At 30.2% G+C, this 27,363-nt stretch overlaps 1 protein-coding gene across 9 annotated transcripts in view; it reads left to right on the forward strand.

Moving 5' to 3' along the window:
• Positions 1 to 925: 925 nt before the first annotated feature.
• Positions 926 to 27,363, forward strand: part of LOC116776079 (probable nuclear hormone receptor HR3) — a 63,815-nt gene continuing 37,377 nt past the window's right edge. For 4 of the 9 annotated variants that reach the window (XM_061525290.1, XM_061525296.1, XM_032669168.2 and 1 more), the window contains exon 1: positions 8,868 to 9,387. In XM_061525290.1, coding sequence (XP_061381274.1) covers positions 8,883 to 9,387 — 505 coding nt within the window. In that variant the 5' untranslated portion in view covers positions 8,868 to 8,882. Of the gene's footprint in view, positions 1,151 to 8,867; positions 9,388 to 17,928; positions 18,074 to 21,333; positions 22,142 to 27,363 lie in introns of those variants that run through there. The other 5 variants (XM_061525293.1, XM_061525297.1, XM_061525294.1 and 2 more) reach the window with 5 other exon arrangements.

The following is a 27,363-nucleotide window of genomic DNA, read 5'->3' on the forward strand; positions in this document are numbered from 1 at the left end:
AAAACAAAGAAATAAATTATAAAACAATAAATACATTTTAGTGTAGTGTGGTGTTGGCCGTTGGGATGTCCTGTAACCAGCTTCATAACAAGGAGGTAGCTAGGAATCGTGTTGTACCTACTTCTTCGTGGTTTTATTTTATTTATAACATATATATATACATAAGAGACATGATTTATTTAATTTGTCCTATATTATATACGAAGAAAAATAACATTCCGACAACATATTTTTACGTCATATTCACGAGTACTTTGAACTTTAGGCACACATTTATAATACTGTTGTTGTCTTGTGAATGAGCTGTATTCCTTTAGGTTTACACCTTTTATATTTGTTAAAATAGTACGTAGCTTCATTAATACTACATAATATGATCAAATCAAAAACTATAGTTAATACTTTCAATATCAATGAATTCAGCTGTGACGATAACTATTGTTATATCAAGTGTTTTCGAGAGGTATAGTATATGGCACTTTCATAGAGAACAAATGTCATTATGCAGGTTATTAGAGGGCTGCTTTCTGAATATGTCTATTTTTTAAATTCTATTTCATAGTCATAGCCTGCCCGTTATGTTCAGGATCATTATCAATTACTTCTAAAGATATTGACTCAAGTTATAGACACTAGGTACATTTTGTCTACGGAACTTATAACCATCGAAATGTGTTAATAAATTCAATTGGTAATGCAGTTGCGGTATTTAGAGTGGCGAGGGGTCGTTGGAACTATCCGGTCATGGTGAATCCTCGTCGTGCAAAAACAGCATTAGATACGCGTTCAAAGAATTGATTGAACACCAATCGATTCAAGATTCTGAAGATCCACAGAACCGGCCTCACCGTTACAGCTGTGTTAAAAAAAATTACAGTTACCTCGAGTGCTGCCCGCCGCGCGGAACGAAAAAAGCACAAGCAATCACAACACCAAGTTACATGGACGTATGTTCAGCCTTACAGCAGTTAACAACCCGCGCGATTTGACTTCTGACTTTGACAGCGAGTGGCGCGAAACTATACTACTGACAGTGTTTAGTGTGTTTTTTTTTTGTTTTTCTTTTCTCAATAAAATATGGATGCATTAGATTCTAGTGATTGTGTTTGATTTTATAAGGATTAAAACAAAATGCCGAGCACTATACGAGGTGAGTTTTTTATTTATTACCTTTATCATTTAGTTTATTTAATATGTTAACAAGAATTGGATGTATTAGATTGCGATACCTCACTGGAGGATTTACAAAGCAGAAAATTTCTTCATCTTGCTACTTAACGTTATAAGCGTAAGATTTTCTTTACGCAAAAAATATATTAAATCATCTATAGCTCGAAATTTGCATTTTATCCGCTGCACCGAGGTATTTTTTTTTCCGAGGTGAATGCACTTTTGTGTTGACGGAAACAAAGTGTTTACAAAGATGAAATTTGAATTTCATTCGACAGATGTCAATTACAATTACAAATGTGTCACTTTCGTTCGTATTTATGTATTTCATACAAACCGAAGTTTTAAATTTATCCTGACTTTGTTCGATTAAAACAAAAAATATTTTGGGGTAACTAATAAAAATCATCGTTTAGTCCACACATACATGTATCTATTATAAAACATCATTATCATATTACATATTCATGAAGTTACCGTTAAGCTCAAGTCATTTAATTCATCAAAAAAAAAAACTTTTTAATTATATAAAGATGACAGACCATTTAATAAAAAATATTTCTTTTTTTAAATTACATTGAAATATAAAAAAGTAGGTCAGCTTCGGATTCTGTACAAGCTACAATTGTATTTATTATCTGTATGTTTTACAACATTATGGCGGCAATTTTTTTGCAAACAGAATCCATTTTAAAACGTTTCATACATTTTACACTTTTAAAACTTGACCTATATGTGATATGGAAAATAGTGGTGAGTGGATATTCCTCGACGGTTTAATTGTAAGTTTACGCTTATAATATAATAATATGAAAGTTTGAAACCAGCGAAACACGGTCGGAAGATTTTTAGTTTGCTTCAAATTAACTTAAAAATGAATGTTTTCGAATTGAAACAGATGGTGAGCGTAAAACATTAGCGAAATTTAACGGTGGGTCAATGACCTCACGTAAAAATATACAAGTAATACAAATTGCAACAGACTATGTGAAATTTATAAGATTAAGTGATTTACAAGATCATTATTATTATTTAAGTGTTTTTTTGTGTTCTCGTCATTTCATTACAGTAATAATTGTTTCAATTTAACTCTTGAAGACGTTTTGCTTCTATTTTATTTTAAATCCATATGTTATTTGTAATATATGATATGTAGCAGTTTTAATTGGTTTACTAATACATTGTTAAATCCTAAACTTATTTCTAATATCATTATTTGTCTAATTTATTTTAATATATGTACCTATATGAATAAATTCTTTAAAATTCGTTACTTAAGCGAAGTTTATCTTCGAAAATTGCAATTTATTGGCTACAAGCTAATTATGACTCAAGAATATTGCAATCAAAATATTTGAAAGTAAAACTTAAATAGTTTTCGTTAAATTTGTTATCACAAACAAAGTTTAGCTATAGAACATGGCGAGCCCAGAAAAAGGCTTGTTAAAAAAATAACAATTATGGAACTTTAAAAATAGTCCTTGTATAACATGTTATATATCATTGTAATACAGTAAAAATTTATAAAAGTAAAAATTTAATTCACTTAGAAATATATATGTAATCCCAAGTATTGATAGTTTGGCTGAGAATTTCGTTTTCGAATCTTTTTCTCTATATAGTTTACAGTTTGTGTCTACTGAACAGCGGAAAAAGCGATAGTTTGTAACACAGCCCTGTACCGTTGGCACGTCCCTTTCTTCGTGACGTAGAATACGGTACTAAGGGATTGCGGCTGTCGATAGACATATCGATAAACTTGACAGGAATTTTAATGAGCGGGTCTGTTGAACTTTTGACATACTTTTTATGTATTGACCCATTCATGGGTGATGACTTTAATAATTCATTTATTTAAGCGTTGTCTAGTTAGATACTAACGATAAAGGCGATTTATTATATCATAAATATACTCCTTTTGGAAATTTAATTTAAATTAACTGACTTTACTAATCGAGGTTTCAAAAACTATGCTTGCATTAAATGAAACTATACAGATTCTATGCTGTTACACGTGAAATATAACTAATATTAACATATCGGCTGATCGTTGCTCACGTTTCTGTTGTAGACATATCGATATGCCGTCACGTCCCTACACGTGACGTAGTTAACGGTTCAACCTCACCCACATACTGTGTAACTGTACGCTCCGTTACATGGTCGCGATCCGGCGTGGGACTGGAAAAAAAATCCTATGACAGGTGTAGGCCGTGTGTGTGTACACGTTGTTTGTCTGCTATAAAAAAAAAGAAAATGGCGCGAAAATCATAAAGAGGTTTAAACGACAAAGTCTTTATATATATATTAAGACTTTATCGTTTATAATAAATTTTTAGTTCGAAATTTATTTAAATTCTTTATATTTGAGGTACATTTATTAATGAAAGTTCATTGAACTTGTACTAAAAGTATATAGATAAGGTCTAGACGCCGTTTAATTTCTGAAATTCGGTCTTTTGTAATTATTAAAAACGAGACATTGCGTGACTTTGAATATTATGACATATTCAAATCAAACATATCTACAAGTTAAGTTGTTAAGATAAAAGACAAAAAGAAATAAAGATTAACATATTATATAAAAACTTATAATTTAGATTATTTTTGAAACGAAAAAAAATTACTGTCTTTAACAATCAAATATTTAAGTACTTGACAAAAATTCTTAATTCATTCATTAAATTTGTATCAAAATATTCTTTATTTCGTTAATTTACAAATGAAATTAGAATAATAAATTACGTTAGTTAGGAGTTAGTTACCCATTAAACCTTCACCTGGGTCGCAAGTCCCAGGCACTGTTGAAGCTCCTCTCCCTGCAACACGATGCATCCATGGAATGCTTAGAGGTTTAGTCCTATTAAAAGACTCTTCTTGTCTTTTAAAGACCAAAAATACCCGTATATATTATTTTGTATATAATTTAAAATTACTTGTCACTTTTTTTTTTACTAACTCTGTACTCACAGACAAAACAAAGAGAAAATTATTTAACAGTAAAGCCTTAACGGGACTAGCTGATTAAGTTTTATAATGTCATGCATTGAAAGAGGAAATTCTTATATTAACTTAAATTGCCACTTAATCATCAACAATACTTCCCTATACAACAGTAGATGGCGCTGTAACCCACTACCTGGAAGTTTCTTCTAAATATACATTTCCCTAATTAATTACATAATTAAAAAGCAATAAAACATCATATTTTCATTTTAATATAGAGTTAATCAAATATTACAGACGTCTTTGTTAAAATCATGGAAGGGACGAGAGTTTTAATTTGTTATTAGACTATGTAAATAGACATGTTGATTTTCTTGGCTTTGCGTAAACTATGACATACTTTTTTAACCCTACAATAAGGAAGTTGTTATAATGAACCTTACCGCTCGTCCTCAAACTCGTATCATCGTAATATATTTCTATGCACTATGAAGTAATAATGTAAATAATTTATAATATAAAAATAATTAACAAAATTTCAAAGAAATTGTGTTTTTAATGTGCATATATCGATTATTACTGCAGCATATTTAAATGATTTATTACAATATTATATCATACTAAGAAATATATAAAAACTCACTAATTCAGAACATGTGATTTTTTAAATATAAATAACAAATTTTTATCGTTTATGAATGTCGAAAAAGTTCATTCACACCGACCGGTCCGACAAGAGACGAGTTTTTTTTTGTACACGCACATAATTCCGTTATGTTTGTAAAAATATTAAATTTTACAGCTATTTATATTTTATATATTTTTCATACAATTTCGAGAAAGTTAACAGAACAAAAAAAAAATGTTAGACCCACTGTATAATTCCAATTTTATGAATAAAATACTTACAATTGTTAAACTAATGCAGAATTAAAAAAGATTTATCAAATAGGTTTAGGATTAAAAAAAAAAAATTCTCAAATGGCCTTGTGTAACCTGTACACATAACAGTACGAAAAATCATGACCTATATAAAAAAAAAAAACTTAATATTCCCGCCACGGCGCTGTCAATGTCATAGTTTACCGTAAGAGTTGCGTAATGGCAGGTCGATGAACGCGGTTCGGCTATTTCCCGTTAGCGGGCGCACGTGACGGTTTTACTTTTAGATTCGCAATAATTTGGTACCGCTATCCACCGATAGATGGGACTGCGAATGGCTTGATTATAATCGATTACCGAAAAAATATTCTGTTGCAAATCATTTAGCGGTTTTTAGTAGCAAAAAAATTATCACTGCTAATAAAAAAAAATATGTCCATCAAAACATTAAAATTGTATGGATGCAGTTTGAAAGCGTATTTATAGTTCGTTTGGAGGTTTTGTAAAGAATATGTTTTCCGCAAGCTCTGAATGCTGGCATTGCTAAACCTGAAAAGCTGTTCACCGGGCCGCGACCTTGGGGCGTTCGTATAGCGCATACATTCGTTGTGTGGAACAATATTCATACAGACAGTCATAACTTGTATAATGTATATATATACGTATACAATAACACATTTAATTTTATTAGCAATAATAATAATAATAAATTATTATTAAAAAATCTATAAACGATACGTCATTCATATTTATCTTCGATACAAATTTTATATCAACTTTTCAGAGTGATGACCCCAAATAAGTCACGTGATGTCTATTATAGACAAATTTTTGTCCTTAAATAAAAAAAAAACAAATCACAGCTGATTATTCGTAAATAAAAATAGGTGCTATATATATATATACACATATATATACATATATATATATATACACACACACACATATAAAATATATATTTTTATATATATAGATATATATTTTATATTATATATATATAAATATAGATATTATATGTTTTGTTTGCCATCTCTATATTTGTACGAAGTTATTGTAATCGTCTGCCACACATATTTAATCTTAACATTATTAAGGGCCATATATAATATATCTTAATTGCAACCCTTATTTATATTTTATAAATTAAATTTTTATTATATATAGCTGACTTCAAAAAAAAACAAGTATTTTAATAGGCAATCGGTTTTATACTAAGTAACTCAACCAGTAACATTTTATAGATAAAAAGAAGTTCTTGGAAGTTTCCTCGCTAGCTCCTATTAATGTAAACCAAGCCTTATGCTGAAATCTGCAACTCGGACGCAACTTTATAAGCTAATTTCGAACAACTAAACTTTTTATTAAGCATGTATCATAACAAATTAAACTTTTATCCGTCAGTAGTTTCAGAGCTATAAAAAGCATAAACACTTTAATATAAATATTATAACATAGCCTTTATATTGAGATGAAATATGAAAGTTCCTAAACACAGCCTTAGTATTAAAATGAGCTGAACCTAAATAGGAACGGAATCAATACAGGCAGATAAAAATATCACTAAAAACGGAAGCCGTATGATAGTGGCGAGTGGTGTTATAATCGAGTTAGTAAATTAAACGCTTATTATACGATATGACTCGCAACATATACAACCTCATTTGATACAATACTTGGGACGGAAGAAAACTGACGTCTTGACATTAATGACATTGACAACTTATGTCAAACGATAAATGGCTTAGTGACATTAAGTTTTAATTAGATTCAGACAATATATATATATATATATATATTCTACAACCCTTATAGATTTGTTCGATTAGTCAAACTTTTTTGTATTTTCTCCACACAGTACTATAGTATATATAATTCCTTATAATTCGTGCAACAAATTTTAACATTGTTAAAACATTCCAAGTTCCAGTGCTTATGAAGCCATAGCACTAATATATATATGATCTCCTTAAATATATTTGCAGGAAAACCTAAAATGATTTTTGGCCAAGTTCATTAGGCTGTGTGCTCTTCGTACGAGGCCGCGTTACTCCAAAACGACAGTTTATCCTTTCTAATCAACAATATAGATTTATTAAATTAAATCTAACTAAAATCTTATGAACAGAAAAACATACAAATATCATATGTATTATATACACGTTTACATACATGCATTAATATATATGTATGACTGTGAAAAGTAGAAAATTTACTCTTAATATTTTCTTTCACTATTATTATGATGATAACTAATTATTCTTAGGAATTAATATTAACAATGCATTCTGAATAAATATATATTCCTAAAACGATGTATAAATTTTGAAATACTAATATTACCATGTCATGCAAGGTCATTACTTAAAAAGTATACCTACCTGGTATACATCAACAATTGAATTGTACAGAGAGGGGATAAGATAAAAATATTTAACCTTTCCGGGCATTAAAGCAAAATAATGTAGAAATACTAAAATTGGAATTCAAACTGGAAAATATAGAATTAAAAAATCATCGATATCGATAGATCCCGCTTGTGTGTTCGTATCGATGATTTTTTCATTGTATATTTTCTAATTTAGATTTCGATTTAATAAAACATACGATGCTATACAAGTTATCATTACTTTAATAATCTGTCCTTGCTGCTAGTAGGTAAAGACATATTAAAATGAATTACTTGTAGACATAGGCATGTTTACTTTGAGTTTCTTGTTTTGGACAGTTGGATCATTCGTTTATGTAACGGACCGTCAGCATCAAAAATATTGTTCATATTTATATGACAAATAAATATTTATTAATAATATTTTTTATGCTGTCAAATATAGCGTCTTATAGCCTACGAACTTAAAATGATAATTAATATTGAAACATGTTTGTCTTTTTTTAATAAAATATATTAATCATATTAATTAGGACCAAAGAGTATACATATATACGACCTCTTTTGATTATTTGTCGTAAAAAAAATAATAATAAAAATTATGTCCAGCCAGTACGTCGGTAATACGTCGCCCAGGGACTGACATAAATTCTATTATATGCTTTTTCGTCATTCCCGAACGATCGAAGAAGGAGTGTGACAGGTATAGTGTTAGAGAGGGACGGAGGACAACCGCTTTACGAACATGCGCAGTAAGATTGCTGGCAGTACTCAGAGGCTTACACGAGAATCGAATAGAAATATCGAGGGATAGAATACCATATATTTGTTCTACATAATTTTTGTGCTACATTTAATTGATATATGATCTAAACTGCCTATTATTAACATGGTGATATTAACTATAACATATAAGTGACATAATTTCATACCTTACAATAATATCTCGAGATATATCGTAGGATGTATTCGGGGAAGAAATTCGCGCTGGCGCTACACTGCGCGGCGTAGCGCTACGCCTCGTAGGCCTCACAGTGGCTACGACCGACGGCCGCGTCCGCGGTACGCGTACCGAATATATAGGACACTGTGTCAATGTGTCCCTAGGTCCCAAACAAAACACTAGGTCGCGAGCCAGACACGCCGCAGCTGGAAAACACCATGTGAAACACAGTGCCTGATAGCAACCATCACTGCCATTTACCTATCAAAGAACGCACAAAGATTCTATATCAATAAAAATTAGGAGGATGTCGACCCCTGACCCAGTTACTATGCATCTGCGCGGTGCAGTGCAGTAACAAACAATGTACGGAACCAGAGTACGATAACTCGATGACTATATAACTGACGTAACCCTAGTGATAGCTGTGTTCATTAGAGATTAATAAACGCGCCTCTATTAGAATAGATCGTGCTTTAATACACCGACTGATTCATAAGTCTGATCGTATAGTGTTTGAATGTAAGTGTCGGTTAGCGATATCGATAAAACAAAATGGCGGGCCGTGATAACAGTGACGGCCAACTGACGCACGTCATCCACCACGTCCAGCCGGTGACGGAGGCGCAGGTGAGCGTGCACCAGGTCCACCAGGGCACCGGCAGCGGGAAGAGGCACCAGATCATCATCGACATCAAACAGGACATCGACATCAGTGAGATGTCCACGAGGTCCCTCGCTGAGAGCGTCATGGAATCCCTGGGCGCGCGCTCAGCGGCCGTCTACATCGATAATGCACAAATACCGGTACAGAACTCCACTGACATGGAGTCTTTGACTACCGTCAATGTCATCGTCGCTAATGACCTGACACAGACGGCGCCGAGCCCTCAGGCCGAGGTGACGGAAGTCATCGAGGAGTCACCAGCAGAGAATCCGGGGATCCTGCCCGGGAACAGGATAGCCGTGGACAGGATCGTAGAGATGACCACCTCCACCACGCCGAACGAAACATCGACCTCCACATCGATAACTACCGCGGCCACCACTACCGCCTCAGGTAATATGGAAACGATTTCTCGCGATCAGCTTTTAATACAGGGATGTCTGTGATCGATAATTTTTAATTTCCACTGGCACTTTCAGATATACTAAAAATCTAGCAAGCTTTACCTTTAATAGAATAATAATGGGAATGTCACAAGAATTTATGTTACGGTCATTTATAATATTAGTAGGCTTTAATACGATTAATTTTATCGACATAAAATACCTTAACATACACCCACGGACATTTCATCGTCAGTCGATGTCTTGTCCAAATTTTCGTTTAAGTGAATCGCGTTTGAGGGATGGGCCTTGAAATTTGTTTCTGGCGTGTGTTATAACTATTAAATTATAAAAATGCTCACAGACCCTAAAATATTTATTTAGATATGCAAAGGAGGATATAGTTTTTAGTCTCGAGTTGACTATGATATAATATTGTGAACAACCAAAGTACTGTGAATCCCGAAACTAAATATATACATATATATACAGTTGTCCTTTAAGTCTCATAAATAATTCTACGATGATGTATTATCCCACCAAATAGGAAGACCTCAAAATGCCAGCCGGGACCCTTCAACGGTGGGACATTCATAATCAATAAAGGAGTACAATTTATTGTATATTTCAAACCTGTTATATAAACAATCAAATATTGTTTGTATTTACATAAACACGGATAGTTATAGGTTTTAACGAATACCTTGTAACGTTCGGTTTGTTGTTTGTTTGTGGTACTTTATAAGATATACTGAAAATCACGGTCAGTAATTAACTATGCATCAATCATCTTTCTTACATAATATCCTATATAACGAAAACTCTATTGACTCTATTTGTCCTGTGGTTTTGTTTAAAATGTAATATCGATAGTATACTGGTAGTAAGGACTTTAAGTTAATAGTAGAGTATTAGTTATTCACACCCTAAACACAAAGCCACTTTTTTTAAAGATCATTTGAGTAAAAAGAAAATGTAAATAAACAATTTTATTAATATATGAGTTTTCTGTCACATCGCTTGACTTAGTCTTAATCGGTTAGACTTTTTAGTGACAAAAATTATATAAGCAGAGGTATAATATCAATGATAATATTAAATTTACAATACTTAGCCTACCATCCGTCCGTCTGCCCGTTATCCCGTTGCTGCGAAGTAAACGAAACGTCGGGGTTTGTAGTTAAAATAATAAAATACGCGTAGTAATTTGAAAAATGTGAGCTTCATTTAAATGAAATTTAACCTACACCTGTATCGCAAGTCCAATGCACGGCTGCAGCTCCTCTCCCTGCAGAGCATGAAGCCGGCACCCGCACGCTGGATCCGTTGAATCATGAGAGGAGGAAGGAGGTTTCGTCTCGCGAAAGTCTTAGATCTCATTACGTTCACCTACCATAAGCTTGTATCGACATTATCAGAGTTTTCAGTATTCCATTCATAAATCTTCCCACATAGTATTAACGTAGGTTATTAAATGATAACGTGAAACGATACGTATGGAGTGTGATGCAAACTTGTGGTAAGGGTACCGAGCGATTTACACAGAAATGGGTCTGTTATAGATATTTTAATTGTATATAAAGTCTAAATATAAAAAATAAAACTAACATGATGGAATAATATCATTTTAAAGGCTTCGATTCCCTTTTGTTTCATTTCAATGCTTTAGCTGCAGCCAGTGACACAGAAGCATATAATGTTATTACTATGAAAATTATTACCTTAGAAAAATGTTACCGGAGTCTCATTAACATATAAAATTGTATATATTTTTTTTATACTAAATCATTCATAAAGTAAAATCAAATATTCTTTTACTTCTTTTTATTGATGATAATGGACCATGGTTGATAATAAATTTATTTGTTGTATCTATATTATTAAAAAAAATCAATTCAATTTGTCTAGAGATCCTAAACATCTCATTATCGGGTCCAATCTTCCAAGATTTTTATCACCTCATGTTATAGAAGTTGGATATATATATATATATATATATGTGTCATGTCAAAGATTATAATGTACAAATGTAACTAGGTTGTTTTTGCTCCCGGATTCATCCTAGTTGGGTCAAGTCACAAGTGAACCAGTGTGCTTATAAACTTTGCATTCTTATATTACATAAGCCGCGTTTCTTTTCTCACATTCAGTAACCTTTAAGACAGACGAAATCTCAGCATTCCATGGATTCACCATCCAAATTACATTCAGATGGCTATAAAATTATTACTCTTTATTGCTCTAGATTAACCAAGTTGATTATAATAATACAATCAAAAAATTTATCCGTAAAACCATTAAGGAATTTTTTATCGTTGTTAGAAAAACATATATATACCGTGATCACGGTTGCTGCAAAGTAACCGAAACGTCGGGATTATGTAGTTTTTAAATAATAAAATCCGCGTAGTATATCCGAATAATACTAGTTTCATTTAAATTAATACTCGCGAAAATCTTAGATCTCATTATATATATAATATTTCGTCTTTATGATTCGGTTGAACGTAACCATCACATTTCATAGAGAGGAATGTTTTTAAATTATATCAAAATATACATTTTTATTTACATCTGGTTATAAGAGCGATTAATTCAATGTTAGTATATAGTTTATTATTTTTTTTATCATAAATGAATTGTAATATTCTCTAAAATATGAAAGGAATGAATTAATTGAGGTGAGCTGGATTTTAGCCATCAATATTTAGTTCCAAGCGCTAATCCAGCATCAATTTAATATAAAAAAATATTATAGAAAATTCTTTTGTAAGGAAAAACTTCATTTTCTTCTCTTATGTATATTTTAGTCATAATATAATACAGAAAATTCCGACGCAATTATCGAAAAATATCTAACAATTAAAACACGCCGATACAGTAAATAATATACATACATATATATATGATTAAAATTATGTGTCTATATTTTAAACATCGAATGAACGAACGAATGAGTGAATAAATGAACGAATGATAGAATGAATTAAACAGCTGATTTATGAATTTCTGTCCGTTGTGTTATTAAATTCCGGCCAATTTATTACACTGATTTATCGACTCGATCTCGTATGGCTTTAAGAATCAAAATTATCTGATGACAGATCAGTTTACGTTAAATTACTTAACCATCGGTTCCCGTTGTTCAAAATGAAGAATAAGTTAAAATTTTCAATTAAATTTTGATGATCCGAGAACACCTCGATGAGGGTTGTTAATAAAATATTTATAGAAAAAAAATATATATATATATATATTAATTCTCTGTTTAAATCTGAATTATTTCTAACCACAGCTTTGTCTTCAGTCAGAAAAATACGACTTAAAAGCTACGAACATTAAAATTATTATAATACTATAGTATACCTAATTTTTATATAGTATTGGTTATTTTTTTTAATTCTAAATATTGTTTTGTGTATGAGATATATTATTATATATAAAGAAGTATAATGTCTGTCTGTGACAACAGTTACGAAGTTACAAATAGTTACGAATAAAATTAGGTTTACAAAATAATCATATAAATTATAACAAGATTTCACATGTTATTTAATTTTTATTAACTTTTGTGTTATTTTGTTTTAATTCAACTCTTTTATGTTTTAATTTGATTATATAAAGGTTGCTCACTATTTACTTTATCGTTAAGCGTTACGTGAGGCATTATATATATATATATATATAATAAATATATGAATTATTAATATATAATACATTGAAAAGATATAGTTTGTCATATGTATTATCTGTTAAAATATTCAATTATAATATTAAAATATAATTACGTTATTGAGAGTGTTTTTTGTTTTTGTTAAAAATTTGTCCAAAAAAAAAATCACTCGCCTTATTATATAAAAATTATCTTCACGTGAAATAGATATAGTCAAACACAATGGTAACACTTTAAAAATTTAATAAATCAATACACCGTCCTCGGTCACGATATTAATAATCTGTCAATTAATATCGATCAGCGCCAAGTATGAGTTACGAAACGCAACAACTGACAGTTACATAGTTTTCCATGTTTGATAGAATGAATGAGAAATGAGAATGAGAAACTTAGAAACTATTGGTCCTAAGGTCAACGACGAATCTCGTTCTAAGAATACAGAAAATTTTAATATGTTATTATATATATATATATAATGCCTCACGTATCGCTTAACGATAAAGTAAATAGTGAGCAACCTTTATATAATCAAATTAAAACATAATAGAGTTGAATTAAAACAAAATAACACAAAAGTTAATAAAAATTAAATAACATGTGAAATCTTGTTATAATTTATATGATTATTTTGTAAACCTAATTTTATTCGTAACTATTCACTTGTATATATACACACACACGTGATTGTGTGTGTACACAATATGATTTAAATCATTTGTATATGTTTATAACCCCCGTTTGAATAATATTTTAAATTATTTTAATCTTTAGTATTACATTCCTAATTAATTTATATGATAATAATCGTTTAAAAGTACGCACTTTCCTGTGACTATTTTCTATAAATACTCAAACGTTTGGGAATAATACCTATACGTATTTATAACATGCACTTATATTAAGGTTTCCTCATATATCACGGACCTGTATTTTCTTTTATATGGGAAATATAAAAATAATTTACGCAAAAGACAACAACGCCCTCTATGTCATATTTCAATCACAGCCGTGGCATTGTTAAGTCGCTGAGAATAAAAATAATGACAATATTATTATAATATATTTAAAAATTTCATATATTTTTTGGAACATTTAAGCTAAAAAACTGTTTCTTTTGTTAATAAAAGAACCGTTTGGAAGTTATTAATTCTATTTATATTATATTCCACAACATTTTTTCATATAATGGACGTTCCAGGGACTCGCGTAAATGGTCTAGATAATTTAAAAGCACTGATTCGTCTTTCAACGTAAAGACTAAAGTTCTCTTTTGATTGAAATATATTAAAACACTCGCAATTTACTCCCATACTGTATTATGTTTATAAAAATTATACAAAAATAGAAAGCTTTTACATACAAAACCATTGAGTGCTTGCGTAATTTATTTAAAACTTTAATTGTATACTAACAGTTTTATATCTGCTTATAGTGTCATCTAGCGGCGAATAGCATTAAACTATTGACACAGATAAGAACCCGTTTAACGGGACGCGAGATCGCCAGTCCGGGGATTAATTCATTATTTACTGCGACGACATCTAGCGAAGTGTAATTCCATGAATATAGTATACATCACTCGAAGTGCTTGAATATTTGTTTTTGTCATAAATTATAGATAAAACGTAATTTACTGATACAGCGCCGTCTCGAATGAAGAGTTGTTATCGTTGACCTATATTGTATAGTTGAAAACATTCGTGTTCACAAACCTAGATATGACTTTTACCGATAGGCTTCTGAGAAAATAAAAGTTGAGAATTTTCTCATTACGGTAAAGGTGCGCCATCTGTCGCTCAGCGGCGGCGGCTGGTTTTTTCGCTGAGTACCGTTGGCCGGTACCGCTACTGACACAGTTTCGCTCAGCTGATGTGTACGAATGAGATAACGTAGATATTTTTATGTGTGCGTCTGAATCCGGGATGCAATCCGTTAGGGCTCGCGATGAGAACCTGTTTAGATATATGTTTATTTTGTCTTTGTTAGGTCTTTGATGACTTATGGCCGACGGTTTTGAGTTGTTGCTTTTTAACAATTCCATATTCAAATATTTATGGTTACGGATGTGTGTGTTGTGTTACTACTATTTGCATGTGTGTGTGAGTGTGACGATTCGCGCTATAACATACTTGTCTTTATTTAAATGATGGTTACTTAACTAATTTGATTGATTTTACAATGTTTATATTTAATCAATGTATTTAATATTGTGATACCTTACTATGAGGATGACTCCGTCTTTTTTATGCATATTTTTTTTTATATTTACGGCCACAGCCCACAGTATTCAGCCACAAGAATTAAATTGTGTTTTTTAATATAATATTATTAATTTTCAGGTAAGCTGAAATAGTGTTATGAACGAACGTAGTTTCCGTGAGTACGTTACAAGATTAATTTAAATTGGTAGACGGGATCTCAATTAGAGTCTTAAAAAATATGTATATAATTTAATATATATTATCTTTTTCTTCACCAATATAGTAATATTCACATGTTTTTCTCGTATCTATTTTTGATAATCTATAATTATATTTATTTTCATAGTTAGCAACAGTTGTATTATTTTGTATAACAAACTGAATGCTAACTAAAGGGTGTCAAATTACACCGGCCATTAAAATATGAAAATTCATGACTTTGACAAAAATTGCCCAATAATGTGTTTTGTTATATTCAAATATTGTATTGTAAGGTTAATTTTTTAACTATATTTTTACGCGTATTTCCTTTCATGTTTTATTGTATGTAGAAAAAAATCGATTTAATATATTTTCGATACTAAATTTATATTTACAATTAATATTCGTTTTATAATATGATATATCTGAGTAGCAAGCTATCTCCGTCTTAATCCCATCAAAATTGATTCAGGCGTTGAATCTGACGTCACAGACGGACACTTTCGTTTTTCATATTACGATTGTGCTTTCGTGAACCCAAGCTGTTATATATAATAAATTAAGGATTTGCTACTTATATTATTTTAGATATAATTATTTTTTTGTACAAAGACAATGAAAATCACTGGTTTGAATTTTCGAATAAATCTAAAAACAAAATGTCACGAGATAAGAAAAACTATATTTGTTTCTCCGATTGTTTTGTAAATATTTTTTTTTTTTAATTATAATATTTCATTAAACGAAATAGACACAGGTCAGTTTTATTATCATTTTCTATTTTAAGGAATTTTTATTCGATAGATATTATTTTTTTTTATCCCGATTCAATAAGAATATATAGTATGAGTGAGTTTTTAAATTAATAGTTTTTTTTCTTTCGATTCAGCCATTTTGAATATCATGTTATTTGAGTTGACACGTGACGCTTAACAGATTATTATGCTCATATAAAAATATATATATATATATTGAAAAATAATTTTCAAGGTTGTATTCCTATCAATACATTTCTAAACTCTGCTCTCGTGTCATTATCTAAATATCTGATTGTTTCGGGGCCTGGAGACCAGATCCTTAGTGGGCCACATTAATTGAAGTTAGTAAATGAGCAAATCCACGAAACAACTATTATAGTTGTTATTTGTATATATATATTAATTTTAACTTTAAATACTTCTCGTCTAATAGCTTTCAAATTTTGGTTCAATTGAGATATATTCAGTGTATGGATTGAATTAATGAAAATATATAATAATAATATTACTTTAGTTATTTAAATACGTTACTTTTGCTTTTTATGTACAAACTCGTCACGCTGATAACTCCCTTATAAGTCGGCTGAATTATTATTAGAATTAAAAAGTTTTTTTTTTTAATAATCATAAAATTATTTTAATTAATTGATAATATTAATATTCTAATTTTAGTTTTGTTTTAGACAGTATGAGAAGAAAGTCACAAATGTAGAATACATTTGTATGTTTATGACAGAAAAGATACTAAATTAAATCTTATACATATATTATTGTATGTTATTAATATTGTATATATATATATATAATGAGTATCTCAGGTGTTCATTAATATGTTGCCAAAATCTTTGCTTCCAATAGGATATCGGTCATTGACCGAAATACGATAACGTATCGTTATCAGAACAAATTAGGTCACTGTGTGTCTGTCTGACGCGATCTCCTAAACATTATACATTAATAAGACGTTTTATATTGTTTACTTTCTTATTATACCGCTTGTTTGTAGAGGTTTTTTTTCGACTAATATCTTTTATTTATTATATTTAAAAAAATTATTACGACAACATATAAATTTTTTCTGTTCTTCGTTAATGTTTTATTTCATACGATATCTATCGTTATATGTGTATATGTCGTAATATTTTTGTTCTCACCGCGCCCAGTTGTCCGTCTTATTTACATAATATATAATCTATTCTTGACCCCTCATTTTTTTTTTAACCCTCTGACCAGTATTCCCGGTTTCGGCTCAATGGATTTTACATGTACTGTCATTTTTACAAAGGGACACCAACAAAGGGTTAAATTTGCCAACGAAAACACTCAAGGGTTAAAATTAAATTTGGAACATTGATTTTTGGGTATAAATTTTTTAAATTTCGACCTGTTAATTAAACATGAATTTATATGGAATTTAAATTGAAAGTTTAAAAAAACGAAGGACATAAGCCTCTAATAAAATGTATGAGTTTTAAAGTATATATTTTAGTTATAATTTCGGCCAGTATTTTAGACTGTTCGTAATTCAAATCTCCTGTATGTGTGTAATGTACATTTGCAGTGTTCGAAATTTAAATCTTGTTTAGAAGTCTTCAAATTATCGTGGCCAGTACCTTACAGTCCTGCCTTGCTGAGCCAAACCATTCGCCTTGCGCTTACAAAATTCAGTTTGTGTTGCAGAAGGCGCGCGCGCGGCCGTACTTCGCGCCGAAACTTTCGAATTTGGCAGCCGAATTTTTTTTTTTAAATCTCAAATTGACAGCCGCAGCTGTCACTTCATAACTGACTAAAGAGTTTTCAGTGGATGCAAAACTTTTTTGTGTGTGACTTTTGGATTGTAACAAATGCATTGCGTTGGATGTGAGTAATATGTATAATAAATTTAAGATTGTTCGTCCGTTGTACTCTAAAGCCAGTACGGGTTTCGTAACACGATGTGGGAATGACTGTTGCGTTTTAGTGTCCATTTATATATCATTGTATGTATTAAAATCTTGTCTGTTGTTATACGAACGAGGCTTGTATTTTTAATGCAGAGGCCTGTATTATAATTACCCGTATACAAATTATTATCTATCACGAAACTTGCAAATTATCAAGGTCCGCAGAGATGTATTGCATACTGTGTGAGCAGGAGGGCTCGAACCTGCGACCTTGTGTTAGACAGAGAACACAGATGTTAGGAAACTCTTGGGAAACATGATTTTTCTCTTTCGGGGCTGAAGGGCATTTTTTTTTTAATTATCTGTTTCATTAAGATTATTGTTATCACTTTGTTTGCCCGTCCTAAATCTTGGCCGATATTTTATATATGCATTATTAATGTAACATTCAACTCTTATTATTTAATCTGTGTACAAATAAACAAATTAATTAATATAACATAACCTTCAGCTTTTCAAACTAACAACTAACTTAAACCGTAAATAAGTCGGTGTGTACAGCACTTTAGCTAATGAATCTATTACAACATTGCGATGACATTGTATTTATATGTTTAAATATAACGGTGGCATTTTAGAACGTATAATAATAGTTCCAAATTTAAATATCAAATATAAAAAAAAAACAAATGTCCTATTGGCATTTCATAAACAACTTTTTAAATCCTTTCCAGCCAGCTTTCATTCTATATGTCATATTTCGAGTGAAAGTTTTTTTTTAACCTTTCATCTTTGCATTCAGCCAATTTCAACCAAGGAGTTTTAAGGTGGTTTCAATTGAATTGAAATTATCAACGTCTGTACGTCAAACTTCGTCCTCGGCTCACGCGAACTGAGAACCTGTATTTTAGGTACTAGTGCTAAAGCGAACGTACTGAGCCTAGCCAAGATTATCAATATCTAGTACTCCAGTGCTTAGATTAGTTGAAACGTTCTAAAGTTTTCTAATGACACAATTCAATCGTACAAAAACTATGATTTAAGTAGGTGATATATGTCGACTGGTTACATAGATAATAGATAATATGTTATACACGAAGGTCTGTGTGTTGCCAGTGATAGATTAAATAATGAATCGATCGATGTTAAGTATATTGGAAGTAGAAAAAAAAAATATGAGCAAAAAAGTGACTGCTTTTGATATTAGGATATCATACTTTCACATCTCGTGTTACTCTTGTCAACTTTAAAGCGGCCATTATTTCGTGCCGCGAATAAATATTGTCGAATTAAAAATACGTTTATATATTTAATTATTAATTATTATAAATAACTCACTTTCATTATGTCCTTTACATTTAAATAATAGGATTGACCTCGATTTTGAATTAACACATTTTATTGAATATTTAATTTTTCATACATTTTGTAAAAAAATATATTATAACATACAAATAGAATGCTCGTTTAAATTAACTAAATGAGAGTTAGAAAAAAAATATGGGAAATGTTAACACGAATAGAAAAAGGGACCTTGAAAAAAAAGAAATCCAAATTGTTCGAAATTCAAAAATTCAAAATGTCCACATCCGGCTCAGTATCTTGTTGTAATATATAATAATAATTACGACATCGATCACTCTCGCCCGCTTTCACAACAGATTTTGGCAGTTGCAACTTTCACTATGAGATATGCCTTAAGTCAAGAGCTACAACTCATTTTATATTCTAAGTATTCATATCATACAACATTACATAATTCCATAATATAAATTTATTATAATATGTAATAAATAGCAATTTATATATTAAATTGACAACTATATTTCCATTTAAAAATGTTACATATATAAAAGAATTATTTAAAACATTGTTCGTATATAAATTCAATGATAATATTCATTTCTCTTTACTATAAAATGTGATAAACGTTTAAGTTTTTAACTTGGGACACAATACATGCTGTGTCGTAATGATGACGTCACGGCCGTCAAATATACATCTCATAACAAGACGCTAAGAATGTCATTAAAAGAACACATTTGAATTTTAGAACTACCGAATTGACCAATGAGAAACGGCATAAATGGTATTCTTTTTTCAAAATCCTGAAAAGTAGTAATAAAAAAGAAAAATATTTATTATTAGTATCTACCAATACGATAGCATAAATGGAATTCCATTTTCAAATTTATATTTGTATTTTGGCGGTTTAATCAATAGTATATTAAAAGTCTGTTATAATTTTATTTCAGTGAGTTTTTTTTAATATAAAATTAAAAACCGAGTCTAATTAATTGGGTTCATACATGTTTTTTCTTGTAATATCAATTTATGAATTTTTAATTTCTCTATATATTATCAGTGTCTATGATATAAATTCGTTATATTCAAACAGAACATACATACACCTACAGGAAAAAAATTCAATAAAAATTTTATCACATTAAACGAATTTATTAATATTATATATTGCAAAATTCTTAATACTTTGGATTGCGTGTTATTTGTTTTATATTAAGATGTATCCTTTAAATCGCTAAAATTAGTAAAGGTCATCGACACGCCTTGAGATCTCGGAAAATTTTGTTCATGTGACAAAACATTTAAATATAGTAACATTAAATAAATATATATTAAATTAAAACACGGCCTGTAATTTTGATAATGCAGCCGCAGATGGGGAATCAAAATGGCTGAAATGTCAAAGGTCGCCCGCAATACGATCGATATACATTACAGTGATAGATACAGAAATAGTTTTATATAAATTAATAACCATACAGTTTTCACTGCGATATACAACATTGTTATAATATGTGATTTATGAAATAATAGTATGATTGTATCTATTTTAATACGACACGGTACATTTGAAACGGAACAAAGCTCCATATAACACCTACATACACAACCTGGGGAGAAACATCAAAGTGAATGACATAATAGAGAACTGACGCCTCTATGTACGTGTACCATAGACTATACAGGCTGTATATACATAGACATAGACTATACAGTAGTTCCCATGCTCCATACAAACATAGCAATGCAAGAAGTGTTTTAGTTCTCAACACCTCGCCACGCGGGATCGATTTCAGGCATGCGCAGACCGCTTCCGACCCTGCCTCCCCCTCCCCTCCCCCTCCTCCGCCTCCCCGGCGCTGAAACTGAATCCCCCCTGCAACTGCACTTCAGTGCATCCGAGAACGCGGCTAAAAAAACTACCAAAACTGAAACGCATCATAAAAAAAAAATAACCATAAAAAAAAAATCATCAAAGCAGTAACATATTTTTTTCTCGGTTACAATGCCCCGGACCCGGTTCTGACCGGCGTGTGCAGTGAAACAAATGATTAGACAAACTATGAAGAGGAAAAAGCGGAATCACCAGAAAGGTTCGCGAGCACCGAAACATTTTATAACGCACCTCGGATATATATGAGACACGTTTACTCACGACATTTATACGGAATATATAATCACGATAAAACATAAAGAAAAAAAAATTACAATATATATATATTACAATAGTTTTTACTACATTCATAAATTCACAAAAATAATTACATATATAGTTACCCGCAAATGTACCCGCATGAACCCAATCTTACGAACGAAATTCTAGACTGATATTAAATCCGAATAAAGTAGATGATAAATGATAACATAGCGTATTTACATTAGTTGAACATTTGACAAAGTTTATACATAGATATATAAATATTGTTAGTGATAAAGCAATACGCGATACAAAGAACCGGGGATCAGTGATAGCCTTAAGTTTTATACGACGGACGAACAATTTTGATCGTTGACTGAAATATAGAAAAAAAAAATACAAACAAAACAAAAAAAAAAAAGAATTCGCAGTGCACACGAAATATGGATGAGCGTCTGACGGAGTGATAATCGCTGTGTCTGTGGGTCCCTGGGCCAATGATGTTAAACATGTTTGATATGTGGAATTCTGTCAGCACGAAGTTGGAGGCGCAGAGCAATGTCCAGTCTCAGCAACCACACACCTCAGGTGGGAGCATTAAAGGTAATTTCGAATTAATTAAACGAAAAAAAAAAAAACAAAACAAAAATGAAAGCAAAATGATCCGCCTTTCATTTCAACATACGTGCGTGTTAAAAAATATCTAGAAAGTTCTACCAAAACATTATACTTCCTTTCGGCTGTATTAAAACATAATTGTTTCTTATTTCACGGTTACGCAACCGAAAGCTGCCCAAAGAAAGTTGCCAATTAAAATTCGTTAACAGTTACTCTTTTCTCTCTTCATATTGCGTAATAAACTCATTAATACACCCAGATACATGTTATATGATAATATAACACTATATAAAATACTCTTAAATTTTTTCTCGTATACTTAGTATACAAAATATGATTTAATCATTTATCTATACAGAAAACTTATAGTACCGCATACTAATTTAGATCATAAAACCTTCGATATTTAAACTTACATTCTTTAAAATGTATTTTAAAAAAACACGTGACATGCGAAAAGCGTACAAAATTATTAAGTAATTTCAAAAATGTCAAAAATATAATCAAAAATTAATTAAAACTTTCGTCAATATCGCATTAAAAAGTTCGTGAATTAAATTCTACAAGTAAAAGACGTCAAGATATATTTATACTTTCACCCTTTACCGAAATTGTAATAAAATGCCGCCAATTCCTTGCGAGAAACGAAATCTGGTTACTTTTTGGAGAACGTTCATCGTGTGACGTCACAGCGGATAACGGCCGGTTGGAATTATTTAAAAAAAGAACACTGTCATAATAAAAAAATATATATTATCTGCCAGTTGGTTTTGAATTACGATAATTTATTTAGGTTTTATATTATAAAAATAAACTATAAATAGTTGAAAAATTAAAAATAAATAAAATATTACTGTTATATTGAATGAAATCCGCGGACAAACAGTAGACAATAATAAAATTTCTAGTTTAACGGATTTATAGGTCAGAACAAGAATGATTGAATTGGGAAATAAAACGACTTCTTGAATCAAGTTTTGTAACATTTGTATGTTTTTTATGCACATATTTATCAAACAACAAGTAACTGGTAGTTGCAAGTTACGAATTATATATAACTGTTATATAAAACGTAACATTAATATATATATATATATATATATTTTTATTAAAATATTTAAGCTATTTTATCTTTAACAAAAATATATTATGGCAACACAATTTATCTTTTATATTTTTGATAGTTAAAAATTAAAAAATTCTTTTTATTTTAAATAAGTACACATTTGTAATTTATAATTTCTTATTAATTCATATGTGTATATATCTCCTGTAAAAAAATATGCAACTTCTCTATTCTATAATTAGTTATTGTATTTCGTTTTTAATTTAAAAGTTTTTTTTTTCTACAATAAAATTTGTATAACATATTTTTTTAATAATTCGTATAAAATAAAATAAAAATGTTGTCACTTTTTTATTTAACTTTTTTCAATGTACAAATATGAAATGAGAAGTATTTAAATACTATAATATTACAATATTATATATAAAAAATAATAAAATAAAAATTTGCTAAAAAATCTATGGTCAGCAAAAAATATTTGCTTCAAATACACACACATACACATGTGTTTAAAACGATAAATTTTCTTTTTAATAATATCCAGAGATCCAAAGCAAATAGGGTCCAGTTGAAACTTACAGTTTGAGGAAAATATAATAAAAATCTAAGCAAAAAGGTTTTACCAATAATCATGAGAAAGATACCGAGAATTTTCCTTAATGACTAATAATAATAATATTGCACCTCATTCACTAACCGTTATTCGAAGCTCATTCGATCATTCATCCATCATTTCATTCATTCATCGTAAAAGGGATATTTAAAAAGTACCAGGAGGACATAACCACAAAGAGATAACCCAAATACAGTGAACATAGCAAGCGTTAGGGCCGCATGTTTGCTAGCGAGAAAAAGTTGCCTGGCCAAGACCCATATAGCAGGCTCGTGACGCGAATCGTCTTGATACTTTAATATACACATCGAAACTATTACGTATAACCTATACCACTATATCCAATATTGGTATTCAATTAAGACATTTTCTTTAATATTATTTTCTATACATCTATGTACATACATAAAACAGAATATGTTTTTTCAGACCAATTTATCAACTTTACAATAATATTAATCTAATTTACTTAAAATATATTTAAAATATTCAGTCACATATTTTTTTATGTTATATATGATAAATGTTTTTATTGAAATAATTTTTATTTTCAATTCTCAAGTAGGTTCGTCCGAACTACACATTACTTATGCGCATGCGTGGAACATGCGCTCAGGTACAACTGATAACTGTCGTGTGTGTGCGTGGGGGAGCGTTTGAACTGTCACGTCCACTCGACCGGATACTGGAATTAACAACTTACTAATACATTAAAACGATCCGAACATTTTAAAAATATATTGTACTTATTTTACTTTTATTTTATAATAAAAGTACTTATAATTTTATCATCAGTAAAGATTGTTAAAAAATATTTAATATTAGAAAAAACTCAAGCGAGCCTAGTGGCACTGAAAGCAAAGCACCACACAGTGCGCGACATGCGTGCGTTCGTGACGTCACTTATTTTGTAGTCAAATGACTTTACAATTAAGGTTATTATTGGAATATTCTAGTATATATAAACATAAATATGTATATATATTATATAATATATTTTTGCTAGAATTCATGTTTGTAAGTTTCTGTCATAAAATACATCATCAATATGCAAGTTGAAATTTGACTCAAGGCTGTCATACGTTTAATAAATAATTGATCTCCTTAAAGGAATAAAATTTTAAATTATTATTAGCAGTAAGCATTATATCGTTTTTCAGGATATTTTTGAATTTGGAATAAAATTAAAAAGTTTAGTTCCAATTTTGAATTTTTGACAGATTTTTTTTTGTTTCACATGTTTATCGTCTGTTTTTATATTATATTAATATAAATGACAATAGTTTAATAGTTTTGCTATTACAAGTGTCTTGACCCGGTTCTGGTTATCAATAAAAAGCGTCGCCTTGAAGGGAAGTTGCGAAAATTGAAATTGTCTTTGGAAGGTCGGATTTCACTTTGGTAATTGTTAAAAGTATTTGTATATATATATTTTTTGTCGTTTAGACTTATTTTTATATGCTTCGGTGCAACTTTCAATCAACTACTTACTATACACGAGAGATATGATTAGGTATTATATAATTTTTATTTCAATATTATTAAAAATAAGTAATAATTTGTAGTATGTTTAATTATCTCGTCCATTATATATCCGACGCCCATTCAGAACGAAGTTATTGTGTACGGTTAATTTAATGCTCTGCCGTTACATAATAACTCAAGTCATATAACTTAAACTTAGTTTATAAAGCTGGAATATCATAAATGTATTTAAACATTTAAAATAATAAATTATTAATCGAACATACTTTACAATGCGTATTATGTGTGATTTGGAATAAAAAAAGATTACATAACACATGTAATCGTAGCCAGATGGCACGTTAACGCATGCCATTATAACGTTTAATTGTTAAGTATAAGGTCTATAATCGCATGAATTAAATCCCCAGCCCTCCACCGCACTACACACCCTTAAGAATAAAATATTCGCGCGAAATTCAAATTTCGAAATTTGCAGGATAAAGTTGCGTCTCAATTAAAATGGCCTGCGTCATCCAAGAATAGACTCACGGTGAAAGTGATAGAGACGCTTTTAGATCGCAGCCGGCGACGGCTCGAAGCCAACTCAAAAGTGTGTCACAGAGTTGAATAGCACTCGCAAGGCCGGACTATCTATGAATGCGCGAAGTACGGATGTGCGTCCCTTGCTTCTATCGTTTATTTAAATCGTGTTCGAAATTCAATTTTCGCAGTTTTTGAAATTAGGATTATGACGTCATCAGCACACGGTTATCGGTATCGGTAAAAACATTCTGTATATTATTTAAACTTTTAATATATGTTATAAATAACAACTGTACAATATATATTCTTTTATAACTTCTTTTGTAATATGCATATGGGTAATAATATTTTAGTATTATTATTGATATAAATAAAGGACTAAATCTAAGTTATTTTGATTGGAGTCTGTCTCAAACCGTTTAATACTCGTTTCATAACTATTAATACATATGCAATTTTAAGTGCAATTTATATAAGACTCGGCTTATATTCCTGACGCTACCTATGATGATTTTAGTATTACATACGCCAAGCATATTATATATTTTATTGTTTAATACCTACATACAAAACTACATCTAAATTGATTCAGCATTCTTGGCTGAATAAATTGTACAGAAACTTTCGCATCGAAGTCTACACAATGTGTTCTTTAAACAATAATTTAAATAAAAAAATGTTCTCAGCGGGTCAAGAGATTCACAGTATTTATATGAAATCTTAAAAATATATTAAATTTTACAGAAAATCAACACGCGATGAAGAATCCTCAAAGAAAACATTTTTGATGTCTTGAAAAAAGAATTAGAGAAAATAGCAACCTTTAGACGTAGCTAGATCCAGTAGTACAAAACATTTTACTTTTTCCTTTTTTTAAATTATCATCCTACAGTCAAATAAAACTCGAATGTTAAAACTTTATTCGATTACGTAATAAATAGATAATAATTCAACTCTCAAATAACCGCCGTAACTCTATTAATAAAAAAAATATATTAGAAAGTCACACAATTACCGATGTAATATCGATATAAAGTGAAATCAGCATACATTTTAACTGTTTGATTTGCGGTTGACGCGACGCTTGCAATAATAATATTATTAAAATTAATTTAAAAATCGAACAGAAACACCATCAGATGTTAAGAAATAACTGAATTTTCATTCAACCATTCGTTCGTAATTTTTTTCTAATCATTCATTAATCATTATCTTTTGTTTCGAATCCCCCGTCCTCTATACATTATAAAGTGTAATTAAATATATAAATTACCAGCGGTTATAATATTAGTTGCGTGCACTCCCGGCCTTCGAGGCTCGCAGCCTCGGAAGGTTTAGGCGCTGATAAAAAAATTAATTGACATTGAAACATTCATAAAGGATGATAGAGTTCACTATTCAGAAATATTCACACAAATAAACATTATACGATAACAAATAGCTAATAAGGAATGTTTGAAATATATTAATAGAATTCAAATTAAGAATTCGTTTCATATTACTCCTTTAGAAAGTGGT

Source organism: Danaus plexippus, chromosome 28, assembly GCF_018135715.1.
Source record: "Danaus plexippus chromosome 28, MEX_DaPlex, whole genome shotgun sequence".
Taxonomy (NCBI): Eukaryota; Metazoa; Arthropoda; class Insecta; order Lepidoptera; family Nymphalidae; genus Danaus; species Danaus plexippus.